Raw genomic sequence first — 21,175 nt, 5'->3', positions numbered from 1 at the left:
GCGTTAGGTGCCGTGTTTGTTGCCAGGTAAATGACACGCTGCAACGTGGTGACGTCATTCGGGGCGACTGGAATCGATAAGGGAATCGTTTTCAAAAATGGCAAACAATTCCAAGGAATTGAAACAGTGGGAACCGGTTCTCAACAAAAAACGGGTTTCGATACCCATCCGTATATATATATATATATATATATATGAACAAAATATCGATTGGAGGACAAAATATCGACCCTATCGCACTAGTATCGATCCGATACCAACATCGGTGTTTGCCCCTGTAACTTGCACTGGTTCTTGTGAACTTCACATTAATCTGAGTCAGTTTGTCTGTAGCCTCCGCTCCATAAACCCACGTGATCAGGCCTCGCCTGTCAATCAGTCTGATGTATTTACACATTTCACTACCACCACCATCACACCCCCATCTCCCCCTCTCTGTATCTTCTTAATTTGTTGTCATGGAAACCAAAATGGAGGACTGAGAGCCCCCCCTCCCCCTTATCTCACTGGCTCTCTCTCGCTCTCCCCCCTCCTCCCCTCGCTGTGCCGCCGCCCGCCGCTCACACACCGGGCAGCCCCCTGAATCAAACCGAGCGGATCTAACCTACTTATCCATCCCGAAGCAGCAGCCTGCAGGTCTGCGGTCGGTCCGGACCGTCGCTCTGTCGGTGTGTCTGTGAGTCCGAGCCGGTCCGGTGGGTTCCCGTGTGTATGTGCGTGCGTGTGCGTGGCTGTGACCCGGTTTCTTCGGCTGCTGTGGACCGGGAGAGCCGCTCTCTCCCCGCACCAACATTTTCTTTAATGACCGGATTTGTGTTTTGCTGCGCGATGTACATGGACAGAAGCAGCCTGACCAGGGGTGAGTCTCCGGCAGCATCACATACATCTGCACCGCGTGCACACACACTCCATATACCTGCTGACAGGCGTTGCACGGGCTCGCGCGCACACGCACGGCTGCAGCCGCGCCGTGCTCGCCGCGTCCCGTTTGCTTTTATTTTATTCGGATAAATATTATTTTTACATCACTAGAATAATCCTGATGATGGGTGGGGGGGGGGGGGGGGAGGGTGTTTGGGGTGACATACGCGCGCTCACTCCGGCTGTCGTGCACGCGCACACACTGACCGACATCTCGCTGCAGTGAATGTAGGCTAGTATGGCTGCATGATACTGCGTCTGCCAGATGTGAGGCTGCTGCTGCTCTCAGCTCAGCTGAAACAGGCTTCATCCATGTGTCGATCACACATGTCAGCTGATCGATTCTCTGCTTTATTCCATCATCACTCACACTGAATCAGAAACATCAGACAGACAGGAACCAATGAGGAGGCTCCATCACAGCCAGACTCGCAGTGTGTGTGTGTGTGTGTGTGTGTGTGTGTGATTTATTGATGGGCTCCTGATCCATCGATGTCAAATGTGACTGTTCATCCCAGGCTGATGTGGCTGCACAGCAGGATGGAGATGGTGTGATCTGAGTTTCTGTCTGAGCTGGTTTGTTTCTGCAGACAGACGCGGACACACCCCCTCCACACACACACACACACACACACACTGAGCCTCATAGTGGTAAAATGATGAAGGTGAATTCTGCAGAATGGGCAGGTCGAGCATTAAATGCTCTTAAAGCTCTGTGCGACACGTCCCCAACATTATTGTTATCCATTTAGTCTTTAAATGATTCCTCTATGAGTTCCTTAGATTTCTTATCATTTAGAAAGCTTGTGTTAAGTCTCCAGAATGCATTTTTTCTCTTTATTACCCCAAAATGAAGTTAAATAAACGGCTGAGTGGTTCAATAGGTCTCCATCCTGAATACAGCAGTCTTTGATCGTCTATGAGTTAATAATGAATCCATCATTCCCAGTTTGGAGGCATTTGGAGAGAGTCTCTTAAGAGTTGTATTTAATATGAATATTCCAATTTCCAACACATATTAGACCTCCCAGGGCCTCTGATGCGATCAAATTAAACACCTATGTAATGACAGAACTGCCCTGGGCTGAATCAGAGTGTGATTTCCTGGTGATCAAGGCATCCAGCATCCCTATGAATCGCTGACTTAAATGACTAGAAACTTGAGTGTGTTTGAAATTATGCCACACCCCAAATTACATGAAGCTTCAGTCATCTATGTGCTTGATTTTACATTTGGATTGTTTGTTTGTTTTAAAAAACCTTGCCAGCAATAAGCGAAACCTGTTAAAGAGCCTCACCAGTCTCCATAATAACCATAAGACTCGTAGGGATGACTTGAAACCCACACTGACCTCCAGAGCCCCCATCTTGGCTCAGGTGTGGGTTGCCTACTAATCAGAAGGTTGGTGGTACGATCCCAGGCTCCTGTTTGGTTGTGTGCCTGTAGGTGCGCCGCGGCCGCCCTCTATATGATGTGTTTGCATTTTGTCTGAAGGGGGCAGTGCCAAAAATACGTGGGCTGCTCGAGGTTATCTTTGCGCCGCTGTCGCTCCTCTAGCTCGCCCTGCTGCTGAGACAGGAGTCCGACATAGACGAAGAACTTCGGTGTTAAAACTGTGAAAACCGTCTTTCTTTTGTAGCCATTTTGTGATGGGTTTCTTCCTCGTTGTAGTCACCTGCTGTTGTTCCCTTTCTTGTTCCAGCTTTTCATACAATCATCGCTCCACCTACACGTTGCTCACTGACGTCAGGCTCCACACTGTTGGCTTTTTGAAGGACTTCACCCAAGTTTGTCTCTCTTGTCTCTTTGTTTGTTGAATTCCCACCAGCGCTCTCTTGCTGAGTAGCCAGCGAGCACAAAAGTATGAGCAGGAATCAGCTTTCAGACCATTCTCATTCCCAGGACATCAAATACTGCAGTTTTGTCACTGTTGGCATCTCAGAGAAACCAAAAGGTTTCCTGTGGGCTTGATGTGCGATGCACCAGGTTACACCGATGATGGCGTTGGGCTCTCAGTCCTAACTAATGATTATAAAGGAACTGTTGGCTTCTCATTAGGTATTATTTTCTATAACCAAGTAGTTTTCAGTTCTCTAACCAAAAACCTCCTTGTGATTGTTTTGGCTCTAACAGATTCCCTGCAGTTTGTGTTGAAGTTGCCAACTTGTCACAGAGCGGTGGTGAAACTTTAAATTAAAGATGGTCTCCATTTCCGGTTTGTTTCGTACCTTTTGCTGTTTCACCTCTGCTTGGCAGACAACTACCGACAACCACGACAGTTTGCTAGTGAGCAAAGCAGCGAGGTTTTCGGCGAATCGTCCTCATTGTGCCCGGTTTTGAGTAATAGCCACCGACCTCCAGCAGCCACTTGTCAGACAGTTTTTCCCCTAGTGGCTGGCATTGCCATCCAACCACGCTCTTGGCCTGTGTTGCAACTAGGTGCCAACCTTCGGCGTACCATATTGTCACATCTAGCTTTAAAGAGTCCATATCCCTGGAAAAAAACGTCCGTTTTGGATGCTCGGCCCTGTTTTAGGGTTCTGGTCTGAAACATCACTCCAGACATGGATTATAAAACATCTCTGCTGTTAAAGGTTTTATTAAGGTGTCAAGCTTGGCTTGGAATATGGAGGATTTGGGTAGATGACAACAAACTGCTGCTCTTCCTAAATATGTTACTAAACAAAGGTGTACTTGGTTTTAGACAGGGAGGGTATATTTAGATATGATTTTTATGATCGCGGCGAGGTGGATGTTCCTTTGGATTTTTAGTGGGCTATATTTGTAAATGTTCAAAGTCAAATGAAGGAGCTTGAAGAGTAAAAATATACATCAGTTCAATCCAACCAATGAAAACAACGACGCGAGTAACTCAAAAGAACGCCGCAGCAGAACATGAAACTCGGCAGACTGATGCGTGAGCTTCATTTAAAATGGGAACTGAGGATTTTTGTCTCACATGTCAAAAAGTATCAAGAGTGCTGAAAAAAAGATGACCTACAAACCCGTTAATCGGCTTACAGACCCACCTGTCTCTGACCAGCTGTGAGTGATGATAGACTGACCTGTAAAGCTTTTCTCCAGCAGCTGACCTGCACACACAACTCATAGACCCTTACAAGGATTAAGCATCTGGGGGTGGCGTGGTGGCGAGCACTGTTGCCTCAAAGCAAGAAGGTCCGGGTTTTGAATCCTTTCTGTGTGGAATTTGCATGTTCTCCTCGTTACTGCACGGATTGTCTCCTGGTACTCTGTCCAAAGACATGCAAGAAGGTAGAAACCTTTTCCTATCTTGAGTCTTGCCTCATGACAGCAGGGATACGCTCGATCCAAACTTGGATTAGATAAGAGAAAGAAAAGAGATGGATTACAATATACTGGCTATCAGCTTCTGGCTGAGTCTGTCAATGCTTGTTTTTATTGATTGGGTGGCTTGGAGGGAGGGAGGGAGGGCATGTTTACTAATTTGGAGGTTCAACTCCTTGAGAATTTAACTCTGTGATTACCAAATGTAGTGCAGTCTGAGGATGTTCACGGGTAGCGACCGATAGCCAAAAAGTTCACAAATAATTTCAGTAATAAAATCAATTATATTTGTATCTGCATGAGCTCTGCACTGTGACTACGCCAAGGCTGCGCTGGTCCATTGTGGTGAAGAGAGGGTTGTGTAAGGACGAAGGCGAGCTACACTCACCGATGGCCTTCAAAGAAAAATATCTGCGATAAAAGCAGCAGAAACGAGCCTGAAGAAACCCGGGAAGACTGAGGGTGTTGGCAGGTCTGAGTGAGGAGCAAAATCAAGGCGTGAATGTCGGTGGACAGCAGAATGTTACCAATCGGTTAGTCAGGACCTTTTCATGAAGCCTCGAGCTGAAGTCTTCTCTGGCTGTATCCCAATTCAGGGTCTGCAGCCTCAACGATCCTCAAGGGCCGCGTACTCAAAGACCGCTAAGGCCGGAAGTGCGAGGCTTGTGAAATGGGACGGTCTAGCCTCCGTCGCGCTGCCCAGGTTGCCTAGCAACCATGATACTAACAGCTGGAAACGTTTCATACAGCTTTGTTTGACAGAAATGAAGGAGAAAATCTTTTGTTCATTTCTTTGTTTCTACATGAGCTTTGATCATTCTCTGTAAGATTAAGCTCAGCTATTGAACGGCGTATATTTTAAAGTAAAGGCTTTAAAACCAAGTTAGTACAAACGTCACTAATGTCACATAACTTTGCCGACATGTGGCCAACAGTAATGTTTTAATGTTCTTCGTTATTAAACATTTGCACATAAATAAGTGACATCATATTCAGTACTTACTTAAAGTTTACTCTTCGGACGCCCCTCATCCGCCGTTTTTTTTCCGGCAAAATTATCCACACCCACCGCCGCGCTATGCATTCTGGGATATGTTGGGCCACGAAGTCTACACCCCCACGTCCTTAGAATTCAGGGAAATGAAGGACGCATTTGAGGGCCGCATTTCGAGCAGCCTTCGAATTGGGACAGCCTTCGTCGCGTCGCTGTGACGTAATCGGCCTTAAAATGCGGTCTTTAAGGCTGCAGACCCTGAATTGGGATACAGCCTCTGTCTTCTTATTGTTTTAAACCTTGATGTGATGAGCAAGGGGCGGAGCTAACTGAGAGAGAGAGAGGGTACTAGGTGATTGAAAGTCATTACCCAATCAGTCATTAGCGCATCCTGGATAATGTTTTAACTCTTAGAATGAGCATAATTTATAAAATAGGCTGAATGTTTTGTTGAGTATGACCTGAAACCCACGACTGGGCCCAATCAAAGTTTGATTTCTGTGGTGAAATCGTGGATTCATGAGGTCAGAGAGTGACTTCCAATGCGTCATCCAAACATGGTGGCCACGCCTAAGGTGCTGCCCCACTACCCAGACGACCGGAGACAGAAACCAGGACAGAAACACCTACAGACCAAATTGTGCCAAAGAAATTCACTGCAGCAGAGGCATCGTTAGACGGAGCGCTCCAAGAGTTTTGAAGGAACTTCAAAAGGAGAAGAAAATCTTATGAACTTTCTTTGGCTAGTCATGGAGTTTGTATGCGCAGGTGAGCGCTGAAGTTTAACTTAACTGAGCTAACGCTTCAACATATTTGCCCAGATTGGTGCCCTGAGGTGTTCAAAATGGCAGCCAAGTGGCGAGGCTTGCTTCTAGAAGGACTTTGACTGTAGCTCAAAATCGCGTAAAAGGTTTGTTGAACCCCCTCAACGATGAGCGGAACATCGGGATCGTTTCAAACAGGAAGTTGTTGCCGATGTTGGAGGGAATTGTGGGAAATGGTGTGTGTGGTCAGTTTAGCCTGAAGTAAATCTTTTCCAGTCTGTTGATTTAATGACTGCTGCTCTTAACGGTGCTTTCTAAACAACTGAGACGCCATCTGCTCCACATCAGCCTGCTGATGTTTTCCCATGACCTCCCATCACGTTCACATCTGCACACACACTCCCTGCCGTATATAACTTAATTACTGTGTGTACTGCACACTCACAGCTCCTGCTACTCATAATTTTGCTGCTCTGCTTTCAGAGATTTCATCTGAGAAACGCAACGTCATCTTAGAAGTCCGCAGGCCGGGTGTAGATCTCCATCACAGGCCACTCTGTTCACTCAAACGGCTAATTTTGTATGCTAACTCGAATTTCGTGCTCCACTGAAATATTAAAGTATTTATTCATTGGGTAAATATTCGGCTTTAGAGACTTTAGAGATCTTAGAGACCTTTTTTTCAATCTGGGAGGAAACAAAAATGTGGAATTGCTCAACAAACCCACATGCTCTGCAGGAATGCATCAGTCATACCACATACAAATCTCTAAGTCTAGACTTTGGGCTGTATAAAAAATGGATGTTTACTCTAGGGATCAATATTTGCTGGAAACTATTGGACTTTCCTTTAGTCGCCCTGTTGTAGCAGACTTATGACTTATGTTAGATGTACCCATCAGTGTTTGGACTCGACCACGTTTTTGCTTATTTTTGAGGCTTTTTAGCGGCTGTAGAAGTCTTTGATTGGTTCTCTTGTTTGTACTGTAGCATCTCTGTGCGCCACACTGGTCTGGTGATTGGCAGCTGTATAGACAGTGTAAAAGATGGATGTAGCCGTTGTGACCCAACGGTTTCTGAAGTCCTGTTATGAAGCCTTGAGCTGAGTGTTTTCACCAAAAACGGGATGTAACAACCTATGAAACGGCTTCTCATTCAGAGGTTGTTAGCCAATAAGAATCCTCCTTTCTGACTCTTTACGTTATGAAAATGTACAACATAGACTTAATATAAATAGACTTTGTGACTGAGGTCAGAGCAAAGAGCTGTTTAACAGCAGACTTTTATAGGACCGGAAATCTTCTGCCATCCACAGGTATCGCCCCCTGGTGGCTGTTTAATAGACTGCAGGTTTAAGGCGCTTTACCACTGGCTTCACTTTTAAGTGACGGCAGCTGTCCATCTTTATGCTTTCTTTGAGTTGTTAACATGTTGTTATTTCAGCTGTTTAATAGTAATGTAGAGGTTTACACAGTGGCCTAAACAGTAAAAGATCTCAGATCTCCGATCCTGGTGGGAAACTCTTTTGAGATCGCATCATGAAGGACATCTGGCATAAAAATCTGCAAAATCAAACATGCTGAGCTACCCACCATGGCGACTCTTTGTTGATCAGGCAGCAGCTGAAAGTCTTTTATGTTATACTACATCCTGCCAAACCCTGCCAGACAAGTTTTTTAAGATGATGAATAATTTAAAGACTGTTTGTAATTATAAAATTCATGACCAGCTGTGCTGTCAGCCACTGGTCACAGAGGTTTTACCATTTCACCATCATGACATTTTAGAACTAGAAGGGACAAGCAAGGGGTGGATGTGACTGAGAAAGTAAGCCACACTGCAATCAATCACTATTGCAAGTTAGCATCACCCTAAAGCAAAACTTGTCGACCTTCTATTTCAGTCTCAACTGGTCCATCACTTACAAAACGAGCGTTGTGTTCTGTTCAATAAGACTTTAAACTCACGATTGAGGCTGTAAAGTCACCCGGAGAGTGTTTAGTGAGCTCGTAAATCAAAAGAGCAGAAGGGTCGTTTTCATATAGAGGCAACACAACTGGGTTTGTTTTTGCAGACAGAGAGTACGCCTCCCTATAGACACATACACACTGGCTTCACTATTCAGACCTGGAAGTAAGGATAACTGGACCAATTTATATAAAGCATCAGGTAATTAGTTCAATATCCCAAATATTACTTTACAACATAAAGTAAGTATTTAGAAAAGACTTGGGTAGACCTGGTTTCTGCTAAGGACTCATTATTTAACATCAAATAGATTTCTCTGGATATCCTTTTTTACACACTTTTCCTTTTTCTTCTGGTCGTTTATTATGCACAGCCGGGTGACACTGCATCACTTCCCTGAGAAAGCTGCATGGACACACCTGTATGCATCTCTGGGGCACCATGGCGACACGGAGAGAGTCAAGCCTGAATAGCCCATCGGTTTCCTCTGTTATCGCCAATCAAGTTCACTGCTGACCATCAGGAAATGTGTCTGTTGCTAAAGGGCAGCAGTCACTGCTGGCTCTGACACAGAAACATTAAGATGATTTGCATGAAATAAGCAAACAGAAACAAGAACAAACAAACAGAATAAATCTGTTTGTGCACGAAGCTAAAAATGAAATAAATGAACTGCAGGACAAAGAAACATGAGGTCAAGTCATCGTCAAAGGCTGGAGAAGAGAAGTCATAAATACACTTTGATAAAACAGCAATAAAACCATCAAGGAACAAGCAGGGCCGCCAAGGCCAGTGCCCTATTTCACAAATTATAAAGAGTGCGGTCCAGTTCTTTTCTTTATGGAATAATTAATGGAATAAAAAAACAATATAAAAAGTCAATAAAAACACCCCGTCTGAGGAATGTGGATCTATAAAACAAGAGCCAACAATACTATGAAAAATATAAACCACATTTAAAATACTGAAAATCAAAGGTTCAAAGACACAGTGGTGGAACATCAAAGCCAGAAAAAGAAAGTGAAAAGCAAAATAAGCGAAACGCACAAACACATTCGGCTGAGTCAGTCCCGTCTCCTCGCTTCTTTGGAAGTTAACAAATCTAATAAAGAAAGTTTTTCGGCTTTGATTGAATACAAAGGCTGTTAGTGTGTGAAGGACAGCTGAAGTAAAAGCTTCTGAAAACAAAGAGCAGCAGAGAAAATGTCTCCTGATTTAGAGGAAACCTGCCGAGAGTTTGATGAAGCTTCAGGATCTGCAGACAGAAAGCTTAACCCAAATCCCTTTTTTACAAACATTTTTAGCTAACCTAACACAACCTTATATATTTTTACCTGTCCCCTCCTCAGGTCCCTCCTCCTCCTCCAGTCCCAGCTTGCTGACTAAGAGCCTCTCTCTGGAGCCGTCCTGCTCACCGTGCGGCCACCTGGGGGCGCTGGATGCCGACTCTTCGCAGCAGCCGAGCTCTGACCCGGGGCCGACCTCTTCCACATCAGGTCCCGCCTCCTTGGAGGGAGGGGCAGAGCTAGCAGAACGCCGTGGCTCTGCGAATGGGCTCCTGCTGGTGAATGACACGGGGCCGCCGGAGCTGCCAGCTACCACAATTACACCACCGAGCAAGAGCAGGCCGCCGCTGCCGGGACCTAAACCTCAGGGTAACAATTTGATTCACTTTTTTTTTTTAACACATCCATGAGGTCATCACTCACCTGTAACTCCGCCTTCCACAGTGCCACCGAAACCCCCCCACCTCCAGCAGCAGACAGGGGTTTCCAGGCCACGCCCCCGAGCACCTGAAAAGCCCCTCCCACCTACACCCCCCTGCAAACCCCTCCCAGCGGACCCTCGGGCAGGCCGACCTCCACCTATTCGTGCAGACGGCACCGCCTCCCCCACCTGTGTCCTGTCACTCATCGAGAAGTTTGAGCGGTGAGTTCTGATTGGTTAAGGAGGAGTGATGTCATTATATGAGTCTTTTCTGTTTGTTTATTGTTTGTTTGTTTACAGGGAACAAATCATTGTGGTTCCTGACATCACTGGTGGGGCGCTGTGTCCCCGCCTCTCCGACCCCCCCTCCTCTCTCTCATCCTCCCGACCTTCATCACCACCATCATCACTGGCCCCGCCCCTCCCTGAAGAGGAGCCGTCCTGTGAGCTCACGAGCCACGACGACATCACACAGGGGGATGAGGGTGGGCCTGAGGGTGAGGATGAGGGGGGAGTGGGTGATCTACCTGATGAGGAAGATGACAATAATGGCGATGATGGTGATGACGGCGATGACGGCGATGACGGCGATGACGGTGATGACGATGAAGACGATGATGATGAAGAGCTGGCGGCTGCTTGCCGGGACGATCACCATCACAAGCGTCTGTCCATGGAGTCGGGGTACAGCCCCTCAGAGAAACATGTAGAGGATGATGTGGTTGCCGTGGAAATGAGAGAGCAGCAGCTGCAGCCGGCGCTGCTCGACCAATCAGAGTTGCCCTCCGAGCGTCTGTCCCTCCCCTCCTCGCAGACAGACGGCAAGCTGGCCAATCGAGACAGCGGCATCGACAGCATCAGCTCTCCATCGCACAGCGAGGAGCTCTGCTTCGCGGGTGTGGATGATGGGGGCGTGGCCTATCAGTGCAGCCCCGCCCTTTTGCCCAGACTCTCCAGCTCATCCTCGTATGCTGGGGAGGGAGGTGAGGGGGAGGGGGAAGAGGGGGAGCCGAGGGCAGGTGCGAGGCGGAGGAGGGAGTTTTCAGAGGAGGGAGACAGCGACCTGGAGGAGGAGGAGGCGGAGCTAACTCTGGTGCTGGCCCCTCCCAAGACAGACCGACAGGACTCTGCTGAGGTGAGGAGTCAGGTGGTCTAACCAGGTTTCCTCAGGCTGATGTTCGTGAGCCGTTACACATCTGTAATTTGTTTTGGATCTGGGTTTTAGAACAGACGCTTTCACTTGTCACAGAAATAACTGTTCCACCAATAGGAATCTTGGACAACATGTGGGAGTTTAAAAAGGTCGACGGGGGTCAATAAATACACAGAGGAGATTGATCTGGAAAACACGGGGCTATGTTTCAGGTCCATGTGCAGGCCCGCGTCCTCATACAGATGTTTTACATGATCGACGCAGCTGCAGGCTTCAAACACCGGTTTGTGTTGAATATCTGTATTTAGACTCTTTATTAAAGTAATAGTACAGGATCAAAATATAAAAGTAATAAATATAATATAACTATTAATATAATGCATATAAAAACACGGGAAAATATAACATAATTAATTATATTATTAGAATAAGTATTTCTAATGCATTCAATTCTGGTTATGATCTCACTTACGCTACTAAAAACCCACCAATGGGCGGTTTTTGCCACACCTGCATTAGTTTAGTTACAGTTGAGAATATATTTAACTACGAGAACAAATTTAATTACTACTGGTGTGAACCATTAGAAGCGCAATAGGACAGACGTAATGACAACAATGTCCTGTATGTGGTTCGGCTCATATCATCACCAAATATTTATGGTAACTATTATTATATCTGTGTTTTCTGTTACCACAACAACCCCCAGCCGGTCGCGGCAGATGGCCGCCCCTCCCTGAGCCTGGTTCTGCCTGAGGTTTCTTCCTGTTAAAAGGGAGTTTTTCCTTCCCACTGTTGCCAAAGTGGTCTGATTGTTGAGTTTCTCTGTAATACTGTAGGTTCCCTTAAATTACACTATTAAGCGCCTTGAGGTGACTGTTGTTGTGATTTGGTGTTACATAAATAAAACTGAATTGAATTGTTATTGGTAAGCAGTGATCTATAAATCATAAGTGGCTGAATTAGTGCTAAATATGTTAAAAAGGATTTGGGTGTTTACAACTGAATGGAAATCAAAGGCAGTCACACTGTTTCTATATGCAAATACACAGGAAAAAGCCGCGAGAGTTGAGGCTCAGGTGTGAAATGTATAGTTTTCAGGGTTTTTATCGGTTTTCAGCGTTATTTTGTTATCGTTTTTATCGTTAACTCGGTTTTCCTGGGTCTTTTCACGTGTGTTATGAATAAATTTTCTTTTTTTCGGTACCGGTACTAGTTTTATTTTGTTGTATTTATCCGCGACACCTTAAAGGCCAGTCCGGGAAAATATTGTCGGGCATAAACCGGTCCGTGGCGCAAAAAAGGTTGGAGACCGCTGCCCTAAGTAGTTTATAGGTTTCAAGGTCGTTGAGTAGTATTTAGAGCATTACAGTCATAGTAATGCTACTGTCATTATTGTATGATGCCATCCATAATAATTCAACATCATTATTATATCTATGTCCTAAACCTAGCTATATAATGTTATAATAATGATAATAACAATAATGCGAATGAATGAAAACTCTCTCTGACTTGAACTCGGGTCTCTGTCCAGCCTCCAGGAAAATATTTACTGTGCACTCACTCGTTTAACTGTCTCTGTGTCCAGATGTCTGTCCAGCAGAGGGTCTTCAACATCGCCAATGAGCTGCTGCACACAGAGATCGCCTACGTCTCAAAGCTCCACCTGCTGGACCAGGTGAGTCGAGAGGGGTCACCACACTAGGCTTAGACTGCGAGCTCACCTAGCTGTCAGTCTCCTCCTGGTAGAATCAGTTTGTCTGTTAGCCGACTTTCACATCACTGAGCTGTCACCGTTGCCGTGGAAACCCCACAGTATTCCCACTGCAGGCTTGGCGGATGTGAACTTTTTCCTGTTGTGAGAAATATCAGCCCGACTGAAGCCATCTCCTCCCACAGGTTTTCTGCGCCAGACTCCTGGAGGAGGCTCGGTCTCGCTCCTCCTTCCCCTGTGATGTCGTTCTGGGGATCTTCTCCAACATCTGCTCCATCTACTGTTTCCACCAGCAGTTCCTGCTGCCGGCGCTGCAGAAACGCATGGAGGAGTGGTGAGCCTCCATCTCCTCTTCTCCTGCTCCTCCTCAGGAGCTCCTCTCACTCCCTCCCTCTTTGTCCCCACAGGGACTTAAACCCGCGGATCGGGGACATCTTACAGAAGCTGGCCCCCTTCCTGAAGATGTACGGCGAGTACGTGAAGAACTTTGACCGAGCCATGGAGCTGGTGAACATCTGGATGGAGAGATCGACTCAGTTCAAGACCATCGTTCAGGAGATACAGGTACATCATCCAAATCTTTACAGGACATCAATGATCTGCTGCTGGCGGCTCTGCACCAGATACCACAGAGACCTTCAGAGGTCTGCAGCCTCCAGGCTGCTCAGGGCGTCCTGTTTTGGCTCATTAGTTTAAGATCATCACACGTTGTTGTGCTTGATGTTTCTGTGCAGAGGGAGGAGCGCTGTGGGAACCTGACTCTGCAGCACCACATGTTGGAGCCGGTTCAGAGGATTCCTCGCTATGAGCTGCTGCTCAAAGATTACCTCCACAGGCTGCCAGAGGACGCCCCGGACTACAGGGACGCCCAGAGTATGAAAACAAACGCACAAAAACACGACTGCCTTGAATTCTCTAGGCCACCGTTCCCAAATAGTGTCAACCGTGCATTATTAAGAGAATCTAGACAAAAATATATTGTATTTTCTTTAGTTTACTGTTATTATTGCCTATTATTCTGTTATATATTAAAGTCCTTAACCTGTAGCAACGGAAATTCTCTGATAGAAACGAGATGAAAAGGATAACTGAATTTATGAGTAGAAGAAATGAACCACTTTAATATGTGGAGGAAATCACAGCTTCCCACGAGCAGGATGCAGCACCTCAACAAAAGTGTAAAAAAAAGAAGAAAAGCAATTGTCAGCAGCTCTGTGACTGAGTGCATCATCTGCTGGGGAATTTGGTTAATGTGGTGCAAAACAAGCCAAACAGACACTTCAGGAAGCCTGATATAACTGATGTGATGGAGCTTCCTGCAAAGCCCGAACCCACAAGACGATACAATCAAAAGGACTGACAACATGCCAGACGGCGTATCTGGTTACAGGCGTGTCTTTAAACGTCAGCTTTGTTTTTGAGCACAAAATATTTTAAAAACACTGGTTGAGGCTAAAAATGAGAGCTCGGACATGTCCCAGGCTCTAGTCTTGAAATGTTCTTCGATTATAAAACAGAGACACTTGTGTGCGATCAAGTGTGTTTAAAAACCTTAAAGAACAGGCCAGTGAAAATCAAAAGGCCCAGTTAGATTAGATTTGGCAGTTTGCACATGCAGCGTTATCCTCTCGGACTTTATTAGATCCCTAGAGGAAGTCCAGCTCCGAGCGCTTGCGCTGTGATTTCACCGTGAATCTCAGACACGTTCAGAAGCTTCTGTTTCAAACTGAGAGCGAAGGATCGCCGGTACTGATAAGAGCTGCATGTTTGGCTGTGACCGATCAGTTTTCAGTTGAAATTTCCAGTTTCCTGAAGGCAGGAGTGAGACTGAAAGTGTGCTCGTTGTTTCTTTAATGACTACGGTGGTTTTAAGAGCTGTAACGTCCTGAGGTGCCCGAGGATCTGAACCGCGGTGCTGTCATGCCGATTCAGAGCAGAACGAAAACACGGGAACTTTTTGGCTATAAAATAAAACCTGCAGGTAGAAGGATCGCTGTTTCCACACACTGTAGGACTTCGAATGAAAGATCTAAAACAGGCCAGAGTTGTACCAGAGCGTGAACCTGAATATGAGATCAGGCAAATATGAATCGAGTAAAGCTTTTGAATGTTTTTGATCACACTTCAAACAGTTTATGTAATCATTCTGATACACTATCTTGCCAACAGTATTCACTCATCCATCCAAAATCATTGAATCCAGGTTTTCCAATCACTTCCAGGACCACAGGTGTATAAAATCAAGCACCCAGACATGCAGACTGCTTCTGCAAGCATTTGTGAAATAACAACTCGCTCTGAGCTCACTGAACTCCAGCGTGGTACCTTGATAGGATGCTACCTGTACAACAAGTCCAGTCGTGGAATTCCCTCAAATTAAATTACACCAGCTGATAGTGGTATTATAACAAAGTGGCAGTGATTGGGAACGATAGCAAGCAAGTTGTAGGCCAGGTAAAATCACAGAAAGGTCACAGAGATCACCAGAGATCAGTCGCTACAGTCCTCAAACTCTGTGTGCCCTTCAGATTAGCTCAAGATCAGTGTGTGCAGAGCTTCATGGAATGAGCTTCTACAGCCGAGCAGCTGCAGCTGAGCCTTACATCAGCAGGTGCGACGCAAAGCAGCAGATGCAGCGCCACCACTGGACTGTAGAGCATGGAGAAATGGGCTGTATCCCAATTCAGGGTCTGCAGCGTTAAAGGCCGCATTTTAAGGCCGATTACGTCACAGCGACGCGACGAAGGCTGTCCCAATTCGAAGGCTGCTCGAAATGCGGCCCTCAAATGCGTCCTTCATTTCCCTGAATTTTAAGGACGTGGCGGTGTAGACTTCGTGGCCCAACATATCCCAGAATGCATAGCGCGGCGGTGGGTGTGGATAATTTTGCGGCGGATGAGGGGCGCCCGAAGAGTAAACTTTAAGTAAGTACTGAATATTATGTCACTTATTTATGTGCAAATGTTTAATAACGAAGAACATTAAAACATTACTGTTGGCCACATGTCGGCAAAGTCATGTGACATTAGTGACGTTTGTACTAACTTGGTTTTAAAGCCTTTACTTTAAAATATACGCCGTTCAATAGCTGAGCTTAATCTGAGAATGATCAAAGCTCATGTAGAAACAAACAAATGAACAAAAGATTTTCTCCTTCATTTCTGTCAAACAAAGCTGTATGAAACGTTTCCAGCTGTTAGTATCATGGTTGCTAGGCAACCTGGGCAGCGCAACGGAGGCTAGACCGTCCCATTTCACAAGCCTCGCACTTCCGGCCTTAGCGGTCTTTAAGTACGCGGACCTTGAGGATCGTTATAGCTGCGTACTTTAAGGCTGCAGACCCTGAATTGGGATACAGCCATGGTCTCTGGAGTGATGACCCCTTCCTGTTCCAACATGACTGCGCACAAAACAAGGTGCATAAAGACACGGGCGAGAGTTTGGTGTGGAAGAACTTGACTGGCCTGACCTCAACCCAACAGGACACCTCTGGGAGGAATTAGAGCAGAGACTGTGAGCCAGGTCTTCTTGTCCAACATCAGTGTCTGACCTCACAAATGCTCGTCTGGAAGAACAATTAAAAATTCCGATAAGCACCCGTTAACCTTCCTAAAGCATTCCCAGAAGAGTTGAAGCTCTGGGTGGGACAACATTATATTAAACTCTATGGAATAATAATGGGACACTACTCGACGTCGTGTGTGTGAAAGCAGACAAGCAAGTACTTTTGGCAATATAGTGTAACTGCAGACTTTAGTTTGGGTTCATCAGCTCTTCTTCTACGGAGCAAACTTTGGGCTTCAGGGAGCGCTGGCTCATGTGACTGTCCTCTCTCTCCTGCAGAGTCTCTGGAGCTGATCGCCACAGCAGCCGAACACTCCAACGCTGCCATCAGGAAGATGGTAAGATACTCTCACACATCGACACCCGGAGCTGTGAGCCATAATCACCCCTGTCTGCCGCTGTTCACACCACATCACTCAGATAAATGTGGCCCAGGATAGATTAAAGCTCAACTTTTACTTCATCTTTAATTAAACTCTCCTGATTACTCATTAACTGCCCGAAGCTCCTGGTAAACATGACTGCTGCTTCAAAGGTTGGTTTATACTTCAGGTTGAATCTGCCTGAAGGACGTCGGGTACCCAGGTGGGTTTGCAGAGGTCTCTCAGCGATGGCGTGATTAGCGTGGTTAATGTAAACAAGAGCACGAGAAGCAGAAATGTGGATTCATGGAGTTCAGGCTGGTTTTTGCTGTAATGACTCAGAGGTCTGAGCTTCTCCACCTCCTCTCAGCGGGATGTTTGCCGTCGTCTCTAATCAGCTGTGACTGATTAAAGGAAAGCCGCTGCTGCTGATGTGAGCCGGTTTCACTCAGCTGACAGCTTCTTGGAGATTTGTGCAGGAGGCAGTGAGAAAACGCGGCATAATCAGACGAGGACGTGTGAGCGGCATTAAACAAGCTTTAGAGGGAAGCTAATACTCAGAATACACTACAGCCGCTCATGCGTTCAGTTAGACAGAGCTTAACTTCTGGACGTTGGTCCAGACCCGATCACGGTTACCATGCTTACAGTTTTCATACTGCATTTCCTCCAACTTAGAAACGTGAGATGTACAGCTCAGAGGGAGGGTTTGGACACAAAGTCAGAGGCAAAGCTCAGGTGGTTTGGACATGTGCAGAGGAGGGAGGGTGGACGTGTTGCTGAAGATGGAGCTGCCAGGCAGGAGGAAATGAGGAAGACCACAGAGAAGATGGATAGAGTTGTGGTGACCCCTAAAGGGAGCAGCTGAAAGAAGAAGAAGAAGAAGAAGAAGAGGGCAGTTCCTTCAACTGTGATTTGCCAGACTCCAGCTGTTTCCTTTCAGCCAAACATCAAATATCTTTACAGTGTTTTCCATCAGGCAGTGATAGCAGATGACTCCAGACCAGTACATATTTGTAGTGTGTGCCCTCTCTGCGCTTTAACCCTGTAAAGCCTGAACCATGAAATAAGATGGAACATTTTTGCTACATCTGGCTTTTGTTTTGCAGTTTGGTGCTCACAGTTTGTTCATCTGAAACAAAAACATAAAAGGAGTTAGGGTTCGATGATGTAGATGTCTCAAAAACTCATGTGTCACATGGTGTTTTAGGGTTAAAACTTAAACTGGAAGCTGTAGAGTCACCTCAGAGGGGATCCAGACTTCCTGTAGAGAAACTCACTTCAGGATGTCAGGTCTCCCCGCTGACGACTCGCTGGAAACGCTACGATATAGATCGAAAACTTTGCCTTCAGGCTCCACAGCTGTTCTAGTAATCTCACAGTTTGCCTTTTGTGTCTTATATCTAATATTTAGGTTTCCAGTGAACTTAAAAAGCCCTAAAACCATCGTGTAGCATCAGCAGGAACATTAACCGCTAAGTGATTCTTTTGTGTCTCCGCCAGGAGCGAATGAGGAAGCTGTTGAAGGTGTACGAGTTGTTGGGAGGAGAAGAAGACATTGTTAACCCAACTAACGAGCTCATTAAAGAGGGACACATCCTCAAGCTGTCCAATAAGAACGGGACCACGCAGGACAGATACCTGATACTGGTACTTCCCTGTCTGCGTCTCCTTCTCAGCGCTTTACAGAGTTCATAGGGTCATAGTAACAGTAATAACACCTGCCTCTCTCTGCAGTTCAATGACAGGTTACTGTATTGCGTCCCGAAGCTGCGTCTGATTGGTCAGAAGTACAGCGTCCGAGCCCGAATCGACGTGGACGGCATGGAGGTGAGCTCTCCGGCTTTTCTCACTGAAGACGCTGTTAGAGTGTTTTTGCATTCAGCCTTCAAACAGCTTAAATGCTCAGTAAAGTCAAGAATATTAATGTGATCTACAGACTAATAATAACTAGACGAGCTCTCGTTCAGTGTCCGAGCTTCATAAAGTTGGCCTGGTGGGGTTTTGTGTCTAAAACATGCATCCACCTCAGCTTTAGCCGTCCAATAGACCTAACAATGATAAAGTGAGATCAGAAAGGATGATGACGAGCGTGCTCAGATTTAGCCTGAATATTTTTAACAAGCTAACAGTGAATTTCCCGCCCGTGTCCTCAGCTGAAGGAGACGAGCAGCGTCGCTGTCGCCAGGACGTTCCTGGTGTCGGGAAAACAGAGATCCCTGGAGCTGCAGGCCAGGTACAAACACCCACAGAGACAGACACACACTCACTCCTGCAGGAGGACTCAGTGTAATCACAATCTGTCTAAAACACACTGAAGTTTGTTTCTCAGGTCGAGGTTTGCTCCTCGAAGATTTGACTGATTTTCTGTTGGCTTTGCAGGACGGAGGAGGAGAAGAAAGACTGGATCCAGGTAAGTGGTGCTGACGCAGCAGCGTAGATGATCCCATACCAGCACGTTAGAAACTGCGGAGGAATGTTCGGCTGCAGACGTGATGGGCTCGTGGTGTGCTTTCAGTCAGCAGTGGCGAGTACTGTGAAGCAGGCACAGGGTTTTGGTGTTAAAGCCTCTAGGACTGCGTTGTCAAACATAAGATCTGGGGGCCAGAATCGGCCTGGCAAAAGACTCCGATCCGGCCCAACAGACATCTTTGGACAATACAACAGAGGACTTAATTTTTTAATGGATTTTACAGCTTGTCTGACTCACAAAGATGTCTCCCACAGCTGCTCTTAATGCACCAAAGTACTAAAGTATCAGATAAACTATATAATATATACGATATAATTACAGGATAGTCTCAGTAACAAACTACCTGAACTTTTCTGTAATTTTATACATTTATGTTTTTTACAATTTAACCCCCAAAAGTTGTGCTGACAGATTTCTTTCATTATATATAATTACAGCAGCATTTATTTATTATGCTAAAATACTGAGACTGAGGCTGAAATCACACTTAAATTTGTTATATTGAGATTAAATGTGAAGATAAACTGACAGGAAGAGGATTTTCACCATTCTGGCCCAAAGCCAGCTGTGTGTGTCCCGCTGCTTTAGGACAAATTTCAACTTGACTGATAGTAATGAAGGATTTTCTGCTTCATATGTGTTTTTTTTTAATGAAATCCACCCTTTACTTTGTTTACATTCAGGCCATCCAGGCGACCATCCAGAGGCACGAGCAGACGATGGAGAGTTTCCGACACTTGAACTGTTCACTCCGAGACGATGACTCCACACCGCCTCACTCTCCGGTAACACAAACACTCAGCGACAAAATTGACCCCCTGACACGAAGAGCGGAGTTCTCGAAATCCCAGAAATCCTTCAGTTGTGACTCACGTTCTCCCGTCTCTGCCTCTCAGAGCTGTGCCGAGCTGGGCAAACGAGCTCCGACTCCCATCAGAGAGAAGGAAGTGACTCTGTGCATGAAGTGTCAGGAGCCATTCAACTCCATCACCAAGAGGCGCCACCACTGCAAAGCCTGTGGACACGTACGTTCTTCATCCATAACATCTGCATCACATACAGACAATTTAAAATCCACAGCACTGGACGACACCGGCTGATGTTTGCAGCGTCTGCAACGCCAGTGTGATGTGTTACTGTTCCCAACACCAGCCCACATGTGTAGTGTCTGTGACATGTGCAGCATCCACAAACATCTGCAAACATCTGTAGCATCTGTACTACCTGCTGCTCACGTTTATCGTACCCAACATATCAGTATATGTCATACATGAGCTGATGTGAACATCTGTCGTAGCCCAACACCTGCATATTTGTAGCATCCACAGCACGTGTCTGCCAGACGTTTGTGGACTTTACACAGCGTTGTCATAGTTACCAATTGTGTGATTGTCTATATCGACTCCAGGTGGTTTGTGGGAAATGCTCGGAGTTCCGCGCTCGCCTGTCGTACGACAACAACCGAGCCAACCGCGTTTGCATCGACTGCTACGCCACGCTCGTGGGCGTGTCGCCGTCTCCCGCCGGGCTGACCAGCAGCAGCCACAGACGACGCTCCATCCTGGAGGTGAGTGTGACCACGCTCTGACGTCACCCGGCGTTCGCCTCTGTCAGATCTCCACGCATGGAGCCGTTTCAGGATTTCTCTTTTCAAAGATGCTCGACAGGTCGAGTGTTGCAGACAGCTGATTCTCGTCTCATCCATCTCTCGTTGCTATAGAAACAGGCCTCGTTGGCAGCAGAGAACAGTGTGATTTGTAGTTTTCTGCATCACATGGAGAAAGGAGGAGGGCGGGGCTGGCAGAAAGCCTGGTTCGTCATCCCCGAGAACGAGCCGCTGGTGCTCTACATCTATGGAGCTCCACAGGTACGCTATAAATTTACATTCATGTCAAATATATAAGAAGGCGCAGGAACCGGCTGCAGTTCATACAGGGGTCCAGCAGAGGTCGCTGCATCCCTGGTTGGGAATGGAGATACAGTTACATTTTTTAGCTGCACCTCCTTTCACCTCTGTCCTTTTCTTGTGAGCGCTCTGTACAAAACAGGAAATGCTGGGAGTTCTGGATTGTATTAGAAGTTTCTGGTGGTATTGACAATCTGCAAGCTTGCTAGTGCCACCTACAGGCTTCTTTATTGATTACAGCCACAATATTAGCAAACACTGTCCTGCTGGAACATCAGCACCTCGTCCTATGGTGCCTTCCTGTTCCTGCCACTGAGGAAAACCTTTTTTGCCATCTGT

At 46.3% G+C, this 21,175-nt stretch overlaps 1 protein-coding gene across 2 annotated transcripts in view; it reads left to right on the top strand.

Moving 5' to 3' along the window:
- The window catches only part of fgd1 (FYVE, RhoGEF and PH domain containing 1), a 42,515-nt gene that overhangs the window by 17,469 nt on the left and 3,871 nt on the right, over positions 1 to 21,175 (top strand). Inside the window, exons 1-17 of one of the 2 annotated variants that reach the window (XM_085146903.1) lie at positions 202 to 859; positions 9,304 to 9,609; positions 9,685 to 9,883; positions 9,962 to 10,796; positions 12,406 to 12,495; positions 12,717 to 12,865; positions 12,939 to 13,095; positions 13,266 to 13,404; positions 16,375 to 16,433; positions 17,961 to 18,107; positions 18,195 to 18,287; positions 18,614 to 18,693; positions 18,840 to 18,870; positions 19,614 to 19,715; positions 19,827 to 19,955; positions 20,339 to 20,497; positions 20,651 to 20,797. In XM_085146903.1, the coding sequence (XP_085003029.1) occupies positions 712 to 859; positions 9,304 to 9,609; positions 9,685 to 9,883; positions 9,962 to 10,796; positions 12,406 to 12,495; positions 12,717 to 12,865; positions 12,939 to 13,095; positions 13,266 to 13,404; positions 16,375 to 16,433; positions 17,961 to 18,107; positions 18,195 to 18,287; positions 18,614 to 18,693; positions 18,840 to 18,870; positions 19,614 to 19,715; positions 19,827 to 19,955; positions 20,339 to 20,497; positions 20,651 to 20,797 (2,970 nt within the window). In that variant the 5' untranslated portion in view covers positions 202 to 711. Of the gene's footprint in view, positions 1 to 201; positions 860 to 9,303; positions 9,610 to 9,684; positions 9,884 to 9,961; positions 10,797 to 12,405; positions 12,496 to 12,716; positions 12,866 to 12,938; positions 13,096 to 13,265; positions 13,405 to 16,374; positions 16,434 to 17,960; positions 18,108 to 18,194; positions 18,288 to 18,613; positions 18,694 to 18,839; positions 18,871 to 19,613; positions 19,716 to 19,826; positions 19,956 to 20,338; positions 20,498 to 20,650; positions 20,798 to 21,175 lie in introns of those variants that run through there. The other variant, XM_085146904.1, reaches the window with a different exon arrangement.

Source organism: Neolamprologus multifasciatus, chromosome 20, assembly GCF_963576455.1.
Source record: "Neolamprologus multifasciatus chromosome 20, fNeoMul1.2, whole genome shotgun sequence".
NCBI lineage: Eukaryota > Metazoa > Chordata > Actinopteri > Cichliformes > Cichlidae > Neolamprologus > Neolamprologus multifasciatus.
The sequence above is the reverse complement of the archived record's forward strand: the minus strand, read 5'-3'. Positions and strand labels throughout refer to the sequence as shown.